This window comes from Prinia subflava, chromosome 3 (genome assembly GCF_021018805.1).
Source record: "Prinia subflava isolate CZ2003 ecotype Zambia chromosome 3, Cam_Psub_1.2, whole genome shotgun sequence".
Taxonomy (NCBI): Eukaryota; Metazoa; Chordata; class Aves; order Passeriformes; family Cisticolidae; genus Prinia; species Prinia subflava.
Window position 1 is genome coordinate 74314186 of NC_086249.1, and position 12471 is coordinate 74326656.

The window sequence follows — 12471 nt, forward strand, 5'->3', positions numbered from 1 at the left end:
CCGGGGGCAGCGGGACAGTGCGGCTTGGCCGTGATCGCCGTCGCTCCTCACCCCGGGGAGGTTGTCCCCGCCCGTCCCGAGGGAGAGGCTCGGAGGAGGCGGCGGCTGCTCCTGAAGCCAGCGCAGTACCGAGGTGAAACCTGTGTCCCGCCCGGAGCCGTGTGTGCAAACCGAATAGTCCTAGACGTCGTTTTCTTATGGATACGCCGGCGCGGTCCCCTCGGTACACCCCTGAAAGGGCTGCCCCAGCAGACCCGGCTTCTTGCGAGTGTGTCAGAGCAGCACAAGCAGCAAGTGGCGGCACGAGAACCCCCAGCGTTCTGCCGCTTTGTGCCTCCCTTTGCAAATAGTCGGACTTCCTGTGTTGGGTTGTGGTTTGGGAGTTTGTTGTTTGGCTTGGTTTTCTTTGGCTGGTTTTTTTTTTTTTTTTTCCCCAGAGGAAAAACCCACGCTTTTTCAATTAGACTGTCTAACCAGTCAAAAACGGGTTTTCCCCGAGATTTTACAGATTTGATTTCTGTAAAAATCAAATCTGACTGATGCGAAATACTTCAAAATTGTCTCTGATGCTTTGTTCAGTTCCTTCAGAAAGTATCCACCTGCTCTGTGGGATCCCTCCTGGGCCACACTGCAGATATTTGCACCCACTGTGGTCCTTTACACCTGCAGCACCTCCATCCCCTCCTTTTTTGACCTTGCTGTTCACGGTGGTATTCCCCACTTCTTTCTCCTCGCTCCTCTCTCTCTCACTGATACATAGTGGTTTTGTCCTTCCTTAAATATGTTTTCCCTGAGGTGCCACTGGTGTTAGCGGTGGGGCTCAGCCATTCCCCATCTCTTGGAGCTGTCTGGAAGGGCCGTGTCCGGAATGGGACAGCCCTGTTTCCTCACAGAGAGCACCCGTGCTGCCCGCACCTGACCTACCCCCGCTCTATACCCACTAACAAAACTTCAGAGACATGTTGTGTTAAACAAAAGATGACATTCCTTCTGTAGGAACAGAAGAGATAAGAAGCCAGGAAATGTAGCAGAGCAGTGCTGTGCCAGTTGAGCAGGCTGGAAGCTTTTCCAGAGAGAACAGCAGAAAGGAAGAAGTGAAACCAATTGTTCATAAAGGAGGGGTGACTGGCACCCTTTTTTGCCATCATCTGTACTGCAAAACTGTATGCCTGGGCAGCAGTGAAGCCTGCTCTGAGCTTTTGAAGCTACAGCTCAAGTCGATAGCTACCCTCAACACCACCAAACACAGTGTCACATCTCAGTTGAAAAGTGGATTTGCTCTATGAGCCATTTTCCTGGGTTTCTTGGGCACTGATTTGCTGATCTTCATCTAATCCCCTGTGCACCAGCTCTTTCCTCCCAAATTTTGTCTTATACTAGGACAGTTTGAGACTGTTTGCAAATGCAGGAGTCTGATACACCCTCACCTCTTCTAGCTCGCTGTCTGGAAGTCTAACAGTCCTCCCAGACCCCTTTGTATTTCATACAGATTAGCAAAGTTCTGCAGCCTTTAGGCAACCAGGCTCTTCTTTCTGCACATCCATTAAAAAAAAAAAAATAGAAGGAATGAAAAGCAACATTTGATACATTTTTGTTAAAAACTAAAATTCCATTTAATTAATCTAAAACTAACAAAATCTAAAACTGTGTTACCAGAACATTGTTATCTCACATCATTATTGGATTGCCTGTTGTAACAGAAAACTTTATAGTCTGTGTGTGTAAGGAGACTTCTTTCCCTGCTGAGATACATTCAGCTCTGTAATGGAAATTTCTCACCACTGCTGTAGTAATGCTTCAGAAAGGTATTCAAATGCAAGAAAAATGAAGTTACGTTTACATTACTAATGAGAAGATGCAAGGCAAGTGCAAGTTTCTGAGTTAGTATTTTCCCATGTTGCCATGACCATTATACTTGTCTAGCAAAATTATCAGTCCTATAAGAGCACAGGATTTTTATATGACTACGGCTGATCAGGAGAGGCCATAGGTTTTATTTCTCTGGCATAACACAACCTCTCAAGCTCTAGGGTGTTTCCTGACACCAAAGCCCCAGAGTCCTTATTCCTGAGCAAATTACTATGACTTATGATTTATGAGCACATAACTTAAGAAATCACAAATGCGTAGTTCAGTTCTTAATTCTCTATTCATCTGCCAGCCAGACCCAACCCTCTTGGCTTCTGAGATTTGATACAATCATAGCCTGAAGTGCAGTAATACAAGATTGCAGTAGTATCATAGTCACCACCAACCATGACTACACTCAACTTCAACAAACTGCTGTAGTTAGTGATTTCCCTCATGGGGATGTTGTGAAATAAATCTAATTACAGTGTAATACAAAGTTTTGTGATCTCCAGAAGTGGTATCTAGGTAACTGAAAAGTAAAACATTTTTTGTAAAGGTAATATTCTAAGGTATTTGGTGAAAGAGACTTGCTGTATCGATAACTTCTGGGCACATGCAGCTCACAAGGAGCCTTTCAGATCTCTGCTGCCCTTCCCAGGAGGGCAGTGATGCCATTCTTAGGCAGATGGGCAAAGCACGTGCATGGGCTGTGTCTCTGCATGGACTGGCTCTTATCCCCACATTGCTCGGTAGTGCTTGCATGCCCACAGATACGAATTTCACTCCCTCTCCTCCCTTTGTTTGACACTCTTCTGCATTGCCCCAAAAGCACAGAGAGGGAGCTCTCCGTGAACATCAGGACCTGGAACCTGCCCAGGTCTTGAGCAGGTATCTTAAGGAAGCAAGAGCTCACTGCGTGCACATCTGCACTTCTCCTATCATGGGTTAGAATCTGTTTGTCTTGGTGGTGTTGGAAGCTTGGCAGAACACACAAAGCCATACTCTCACAGCCTTCTTCTTAATAAATACAGATTCATTGTATTCTCTGTGTGTCTCTTAAAGCTCTTGTAAGCATAACTTTGTGACAAAATTGAAGCATGTCTTGTCTAAAGCAGCCTTTTAATCCTGTTGGTTATAGAGAAGACCTTGAAAATGTCATTTCTAAGACATGAAAATAAAGAAAACAAAAGAGCTTAAATACTATTACTTTCTAAAAGCTTCTTTCATGTTTTCTATCAGGAAAGATTATAAATCCTGTGTTTGGGATTCTAGCAACTTATCTAAAATTGGTATAAAGCTTTGAAAAGAGTTCCTAGTTAAGATTAGATTAACCTATACTCATACAAAATTATGAATTACAGATGAATCCTTCCACAATATTCAGTTCCTTACATAGTATTCAACAGAAGGGGAGGAAAGGATACTTTACAGCTGGGTTCACTCTCTGAGGCTATATTTTCATACACATTTAAGACAGAACTGTCACAGAAAGCATCCCTTGCTTTCAGCAGCTTTTTTAAATCCCCAACCACCTTTGCAGTAGGACAGCACAAATGTTTGCACTTGGTAAACTGTGCTGGGAAACAGATGAATGTATAAAACAACCATTTCAATCAGACATCTGCACATTTCAGTCTCATGTACTTTTTTTCTTTTTTTTTTCTTTTTTTTTTCTTTTATTTCTTTTTCAGAAGCAGATGATGAATATACACACTAGGATTTTCACACAGAGTCATCACATACTGTGATATCATACTGGTCTTTTTTGGTCTCTTTAGCAGATTCTCCACTGCTGGAGATTCTAGCCAGACTGAACACCAAGAGAAGTTAGTCTGCAACTTGAGACTGGGTAGAAGAAATATTATGGCTAATTTTGTGGCAAGATGTACCAGAATCTGTTTTGCATTGTTAATGGTGATTTTGGACTAATGTTCTGCCCATTTTCAAGCAATATATGGCTGTTCAGCATCTCCTTGCATACAGAAATTAGCCGTGGTCACCAGTACCTTTGCTAAATCACATTACTGCTGGTCAACAAGGAAATGCACTCTTTTATTGTCATTTTTTGGGTAGCTGTCCCTAGCATAGAATCTGAGATATGCAGCTGTAATGCTGGGGTTCTTTATGTGGGAACAATGGAGAGGTGTGCCTGTGTCCCAGGTTACTGTGAACTTACCTGACAGGACAAGGAAAAGCACAAACAGCTGAACTGAATAGCTCGTGTTTGCTAAGTTGTTTGTTCAGAAATTACCTTCCACATACTTCCAGCAAAAATTACCCTCCATGTAACAAATTACATCTTGTCTATAGATCTTTTCCTGTCACTGGTGTTCAGAACCAAAGTGAGGAGCGTTCTATGCAGTACATGAGATGCAGACATTCAGCATGGTATTTAAAATCATTCTTTAAAGGCACCACATAGAACTACAAGTCATTTTAGAAGTGCTTTTCACTGAAGATCCAAAGAGTCAATAATTTTAAAAAGGCATAAATTAAATACAGTTGTCTGAAGGAATGAAAGATTATATCCTAATATTAGCATGAAGGACAGCGTAATGCACAATACAAACCCCTATACACTAATTCTGAACTTTGCCTCAAGCCGTCTCTGAGACAGAAATTCTGCAGCTGGAAAGGTCACAGTTGGCTTAGAGGCTGCTAAAGTAGTGGGTGCAGTTACTCAAACAGAGCACAATTAAGTTTTCAGCTATAAAGCATATTCTTATGCAACACTTACACGTTGATAGATCTCACACAGGAGTCTATACCTGAGATCCAGTTTTGTAATATGAAGAGAGCTGCCATGATGAGGGTCTTGCCCAAAATTCAGGTTGCCAGAAAGCCTTGTGTTCCATCTGAGCCTCTAGCTGAAGCAGACAGACCCTTCAGTTTAATGTTAAATGAAAATGCAATGTAGTTACATTAAAGTTTATGAAGAGTATCTCTTTAGTTCGTGTTTAATAGGTAACAGTTCAAATAAAAAGCTGCAGTGCTGATTCAGCAAGGCATATATGCACATGCAAAAGCCTACAGATTTCAGTGGGATTTGAGGGAGTGCAAAGAGTTAGGCACATAGCTAAAATTAAGATGTCTTTTAACAGCTTGCTGCATTATAGTCCAGCAGCCCTTTTTTTTTCCCAAGCTTAGAGTTCTTTTTTTGGGGGGTAAAAGTGAGAGGTGCTCTGATTCCCTGTATATCTGAGTTAAAATAGACAAAATCATCTGCTAGCATCTCCAGTTATGTCTCTTTATCCTTTATCCAGACCTCTAGCATCTGACATTGGGGTGCTCAGTGCAGCGTTGTTGCAAAGGTAGGCTCATACAAAGTTTCCCTCTGTCACAGTCCTAATGCAGAAAAGTCAAGAAAACTCTTGGTAAACGTGCCTTGCTCTTATCATTTGGAATTTTAGAGCCTTTTTGACTACACATTCTATTTCTTTGGGGGGGATGGGTTTCTTGCTTAGTGTTTGACATGATACCAATCCTTTTTTACTGTTGGTTTCAGCTGCTGCTGTGGCACAGAAAAAAGATTGCTGAGACCTGGAGTAGAGACTGTCCTCCTAATTCTGGTGCAGGAGACCATGACAAATGGGTATCGGAAGTGGCAACATGTTAATTTGCTATTGCACTATTCATCATAATTTGTCTATCTGAGGTTTCATTTTATATTGTTGCACAGTTTATTGATACTCCTCCAATCTGAAGCTCTTAACATTACTATTGTGGGATGTCTTCATCTATGGTGCCAACCTGCCATGCATATTGTTCTCATGGGTGTGAACAGTGGCTGCCTGATGCTTCCAATGAGACTGGCAAAAAAGTGAGAAAAGTGGGATCCTCAGCAAAAATGTAGAAGACATCACTGATCTGAACCTTGTAATCCTGCCAAAATATACCAAAGGGCTGTGGTAAGGCAGTACTCTGTCTACATTAACTTTAGGGAATTACACAGCAATCTATAAGCCTGAGCAACTCTCACACAGGTTGAGACTTTATAAACTTCATCAGCATAGTAATGAGCCAGTGAATCAGATCTAAACTGCACATTTAAATATTCAGTGTTAACTGTGAAAAAATCCTGCTGTTAAAGTAAACAAACACAGGATTCTATTTGTTTTGCATTTTCTTCCCTTTCTGTCTTTCAGCAGAATGTGCAATAAATATTCTAGGTGCTGTTTTTGGAAATAGTGCTATGTCACTGTAAGACTCTGAGGAATAAGTTAGTTAAACTGTTGATAATACAAAATAGCAAGGGATACTGCAGAGACAGCAGATGGAAAGAAAATACTGAAATAATAATTATTGGGAAGAGATTAAATTCTAGAGCTTGCTTTGCTATTAGGAAGGCTCACACTAAGACTGGTTTTCAAATACTGTATTTTGCACTGAAGGAGCAAAAATGTTCAGTATAGAAATCAGTAAATAAAATGCTCAAACACAGAGGAACTGGGGTGGAATGAAAGATGTGTGTTCTTGCAAAATAGACTCGTTCACTACAGAGAAGTATGAATTCTAATATTGTAAGGTGAAATCCCAAAGGAATCCTGTGATCATAAACAGGGTTAGGTACACTACACATGACCTGCATGTACTTAGGCAAATTTGTCCAGGGTTAAAAGTCAAAAGAGGGGAAGCACAGCCAAGTCAGGAGAAACTGATGAAGAGCTGGCCACTGAGCAATGTGAAAATGGGGAGTATCTTTGATTTAAGGCAAATTAAGTATTTTCTCATTCAACCTTCTGCTGTTTTGATGATTTTTGATCCTTCTCTTTTTAAAGCTCAGGGGTTATTCAAACTGCAGTAACCTCTCTAAAAAATTTCATCCAGAGGGGCATCAGGACACAGTCAAATTTTAAAAAAAGAACCAAAATTCAATATTGATAGCTGAGTTTGGTAGTCACACTTTACTCTGTTTCAGACCTGTTGAGGAGGACCTATATACCCAGAAGAACAATCTAGTAGTTGTCTGTGGTTTTAATCATATAAGGAGAAAACCTATCTCTCCTGTACTTCTGTTAGTGGGTAAACATACTCAGTACAGGCAAGTGGTCAAAAAAGTGCCTTTTTTTCTTTTTCAGTTCACAGTACTCACTGGAATCCATTGTTGCCAAACAAACTAGAATCCTGGGTAGACTTCCTCAGCCATAATATGGTAGGTCTACTAGTTAGATGTGGGGCTCTGAGTTTGTCACCAAAGCAATCTTTTTGTAGGCCATGGAAAAAAATGTGGGGGTGGCAGTTCATCTCAGATAAGCACTTTTGGATGGTAACTAACCAGACCTATCTCAACTTCCAGTTTTTCTTTCTTAGTAAAGCAAACAAAGAGTGATGAACACAGACATAGACACCAAAACTTTAGGCAAGGCTGTTTTAGGTTAATCACACTTCTTAAGCTCAGTTGTTTGTCATTCCTTATTTCCAGGAGTTCTCTCTAAGTTATAGGTGCTATACATAAATGAAACCATGGTCCATGCCAGAAAGGGCTTACATCTGGAAAGCAGCTAAGTCAAATCAGCTCACACACACAATAAAAGGTCAAATCAATTCACACACGTGTTAAAGAGGTGCCTGCTATAACAACTCAGCTTCGAACAACTGGTTAAATTATACTCAGTTGTTATTTATGAAGGTGACATATCTACTGAGATAAATATAGTGAGTAAATAACTCTGGATCATACCCTGAAACAAATCCATTTAAGATCTTATTCAGGCATAAAGAAAGATGTTACAATTTAAATGAGTTATGGTAAACACAATATTAATTTTCTGGATTAAACTGGCCTGAGGTCAATTTTTTGCATCGCCTAGTTAAAATTAATTCTTTTTAAAATAATTTGCTTTGAAGTCCCTCTCTCTATTTACACACCAAAGGACTAAAGGGTAAATAAAAGAAAGAAACAGGAATATAATTGGAAAACATCAAAACAGCCTGGTGCCATGAATGTGAAAGAAGTGCACTAGACAAAACCCAAAACACCAGAATGTGAGTGAAACCAAACTTAAGAGCAAAAGAAACAAAATATATCCTCCATAATGAGCAATTACACTTTATCAAAATGTGAGTGCTTCTCTGTCAGTTGTGGCAGAGCACTGAAATGCTTTCCATGGGCAGGCTGTTGGGGAGTGCCTCGTTGCACGCTCTGCATGTCTCAGGGGCCACAGAATACGACGACTAAAAAGGGGAACCATGGGAACAGGCTCCATAGCTTTAAAGAACCTAACTTACCTGTCTCAAGGTGTCCAGCAACCTCCTGCTGGTTGCACCCAGAGGCTGCATCAGCAGCTCATAAGGAAAGGCTTCGCCAATCAGTCCTGTGGGAAAGCCTGGGTTCCTGAGCTGGTTAGGTGTTCAGTGTCTTCTGTTGCCACACTTGTTGTCAGTTCCACCTCATCTTCATGTGAGTAGTTTCTTTCTGGCAGACCTGCCTTTCCCGGCTGCCAAAGTTGATATTCCAGGCAGTAGATCATTTCTAGGTTCTTTTTCAAGCTGTGGGGATTTCAGACCCTCTGAGACGATGTCAGCAATGGCAGCTGCACCACTTCAATGAAATAGAACCCACGAAAACAGGGAATCAGTACATTTTTCTTCTGCTGATGTTAACAGGAATCCTTACTCTTCTTGACTTTCTGAGTCACTGCAGAGAAAGCACAGCCGATTTTACCTTCTGGCTCTCATTGTCATTCCTTCTTGCACTGGTGTTTCCATGTTCCTTATTTCTCTACATGAGGGTATCAGCAGGTGGGCTGGTTTTGGCCAGGATAGAGTTAATTTTCTTCATAGTATCTCACGTGGGGCTGTGTTTTGCATTTGTGCTGGAAACAGTGTTGATAGCACATGGATATTTTCCTTATTGCTGAGCAGTATTATTGCTTATTATCCTTATTGCTGAGCAGTGCTTTCATAGATCCAAGGCCTTTTCTACCCCTCAGCCCACCAGGGAGGAGGCTGGGGGTGCACCAGGAGTTGGGAGGGGTCACAGCTGGGACAGCTGGCCCCAGCTGGCCACAAGGATGTGCCACACCATACAGCTTCATGCTTGGGATGTAAAGCTGGGCAGAACTAAAAAAAGAGGAAGGACATTCAGAGTGGTGGCATTTGTCTTCCCAAGTCACTGTTATGTGTGATGGAGCCCAGCTTCCCTGGAGATGACTGAACACCTGTCTCTCCATGGGAAGCAGTGAATTAATTCCTTGTTTCTTTTTGCATGGCCTTTGCTTTCCCTATTAAACTGTCTTTGTCTCAACCCCAGAGTTTTTTCACCTTTACCCTTCTGATTCTCTTCTCCATCCCACTGTGGAAGAAGTGAGCAAGTGGCTGGGTCAGGCTGAGCTGCTGGCTGGGGTTAAACCATGACACCAGGAAAGATTAATGACAACGTGTTATTAGTTGACAATGAAAACATTGCTGCAAAACATTCATTCTGCTGAGTGTTTGGAATTTTTGCTGAATTAAAAACTGTTCTCAGTCTTACCCTGGCAATGGGACAAAATTGATGCTGGCATAAATCTGGCAGTAAGGTGGGGTACAGCAGCACAGAACTATCACATATGTGATAATTCCTCTGTGACCTTGGCTTTTCCCCAGCAGCAAGAAACTATGAGTGACTTTGACAGTGCCTGGGGCTTAATACCACTAGAGGTCATGCGATGTACTTATTATCTAAGCTGCTTTTGAAAAATGCTCTAATACCCACATCTAGTAGATGTATTTGTACTGATGGTATCTGCAGACACTGCTCTGGCCTCTAGATGTCCCAGCTTTGTATGCAAGTAGTAACTACACCACAATTGATCGCCCCATCTATTCCACGGGCCAAACCTGCAATTTATCTCGACTAGCACACAACAGGGGAAGCATGAGGAACTGGGAATATGAGAAAATCATTAACATGGAAAACCTTATTTATGGAATGAAATATTCTATTTACTAAAATAAGGAACAAACAGGCAAAGACAGTGCAGTATAACATCAAATCCTTCCTTACAGCTCTGTAGGTGGCGTCTGTTCCCACAATACCAATTATGCCTGACTTGACTATTGTGATGCTGATTCCACTAACACATCTGTCTTGGATGTTTCCTATCTTGGGGTTACAGCCTGCAATTATATTGATTGCACCTCGAAGCAGCTGACAACTGCTCTCTGTCTTTTGATTCAGTCTTTTGTTTATTTCTCCTCTTTGCCTTTGGCCAGCAGCCTAGCAATCAACCAAATGAAAACCACCCCTTATCTGCATCATCCGTATGAAAGCTTCATGTCCAATAAGCATGTTTTTGGGAGCTTTCATTCTGTCACAACTTGGCCCAGATCTATTATCGTAATTTTTCCAATAGATGCAGATCTGAGGTGAGAGGGTTCAGCTCTTGGAGCCAGCTCCTCTTAGAGCTTTCCATTGGTATTAGCCAGGGTCCACCAGAAGCTAAAACTTGCCCAACAGTGCTGCCTGCACCAGCCCAAATTTGCTTATTCTTGGGAAAGAACTACCAGCTCCCAGTACTGGCATCACCTGGTCTTGTTTTGGACTGATGTCTAAACCTCATCTTTCAGCTTGGCAGCCACTTCTGCTTCCTTAACTCAGGGTTCTCCCAAATTATGTGGAGCTCAAAATGAGCCGATATTAGTCAGTCAGGTTTTAGTTTCTACAGTAATAAAAATTTACAATTAAATTTGGGTTTGAAACACCACTCATAGACTTTTGCCAGTATGGAAAGCTCTGGAGATTAATATTGTTTCTAAATTAGATATTATATTCACAATCTCATAATTGATAATCCAATCTCATTTTATCATCCATTGATAATTTCATCAATGTCTATAAATATCTGAAGGGAAATGGTAAAGAATATGGAGCCAGGCTGTGCTCAGTAGCAGGACCAGAGGAAATGGACACAAAGTGAAACACAGAAGGTTTCCTCTGACCATCAGAATAGTTTTTACTCAGAAGGTGACTGAGCACTGGCACAGGCTGCCCAGAGAGTTTGTGGAATCTCCATCTTTGGAATCGTTTAAAGGCTGTATGGACATGGTCCTGGCCAATCAGCTCTAAGTGTTCCTACTTAACCAGGGGGTTTGGGCAAGAAATTCCAACCTCAGCCATCCTATGCTTTCTGGCCAATTAGCTGACATTCTGTCTCTCCTTAGTAAGTAATTTCTAATCTGTGCTGAAAATTGCTTCAATTATATGAATTGATTGTATTAGTTTACTGTTAATAATCCAGCTCTTTCAGCAGAAATAGAGCCTATGCCAGCCAAATTATACCTTCTTACCTCTAGTTATACCTCAAACCTGTAGGCTTCTTTCAAAACTGCAGAGCAGTTGCTGTCCAGCATGATGTGGGTCATTTATCCATGGGTGTTTTAGGTTCTCATATATCTAGGACAACTTGTTTTCCTGTAGGAGAAACCAGAAGTTTCTTGTTTGATCACTTCTTTCCAGAACAAGAGTCATTTTCTGTCCAATATTTCTCCATGCCTCTGGGCTGCCTAATTCAGATGAAGCCAAGATACTTAACATAACTTTACTGACTAAGATTCATTTTCTATGCCTACAGGCATATGTATTAAGCATAGTAAAGGTTTAATGAAACATAATTTTGACTTTGTTTCTCTAGCAAGGGAGAACTTGGTTGGTTTTTGTCATAAAGTTTGGTATAATTGTGTAAATATGGAATAGAAATATTTTACAACAAATTTGAATGCCACAACACTGTACCCACATTTTTCCCAGTCTTTCCTCCTTTACAATTCAGAACTGCATTTAGGGAAACCTTTTGCAGACACTATTTCTGGTAGTGGTCAACTGACAGCTGTCACTAATAGAGCATCTCTGTGCATGCTGACAGTTTCAAATGATGCTCACATAGCCCCTTCTTTTGTGCACAAAGTCAAATCATAATTCACAAGCCTCAACTGGGGCTCACTTACTCTTTTCCAGAATGTTTTTTCAGACTCTTCTGGCACAGGTGGAATTGTGGCACTTGTTGAGCTGTGCTATTCACTTGTTTTAATATTTATAGGGAACATGGTGGGAAGTGATGAGAGGAATGATTGCTTAGTTTCTCCTTTGAGTGATTACAGCTTTGAAAGTCATAACCATGATGTGCACCTGCAAAGGGCAATGAACTGCCTTCTTCTGAGGAGTAAGAGACAACTGGCTTTGCCCCTAGTAGAATGAGACTTCCTGATATCACAGGGAGCTAGAAGGGGAAATAAATCTGTTTGGGTACAAGGGAGATGACAGACAACTCTTAGGTAAATAAAATTTCTATCCCTCCTTTTTACATAGATAAAATAAAATATCCCTCTCTGACACTTTGAAAGTTTACCATGATTCAAAAGCTGTAACATGTGGCTGGACAATGAGTGACTATTGCACCTTGCAAATAACACAAAACAGCTTTTACTCTAGCTAGACTTTTATCAACTGGAAAAGCTAATTATGATTTCTGTATTTGCATTGATGGAAAATGGCAGTTCTGACATTTTATCTGCTATATGACATCTCTGCAGAACTGGTACAAGCAGAGAAATGTGTCACAATTGTTAGCATTTCCAACAAGCTGGAGATTTTAAAAGAAATGGTTTGCATTTCGTCCTAAAAACATGACATGTTCTTCA

At 41.1% G+C, this 12471-nt stretch overlaps 1 protein-coding gene across 1 annotated transcript in view; it reads right to left on the reverse strand.

The window, feature by feature from the left end:
• The window catches only part of RP2 (RP2 activator of ARL3 GTPase), a 33134-nt gene that overhangs the window by 16747 nt on the left and 3916 nt on the right, over positions 1–12471 (reverse strand). Inside the window, exons 2-3 of the mRNA XM_063392497.1 lie at positions 11122–11245; positions 8080–8913 (exon numbers count right to left, since the gene is read on the reverse strand). Of these exons, the coding sequence (XP_063248567.1) occupies positions 8080–8130 (51 nt within the window). The 5' untranslated portion in view covers positions 8131–8913; positions 11122–11245. The remainder of the gene's footprint in view (positions 1–8079; positions 8914–11121; positions 11246–12471) is intronic.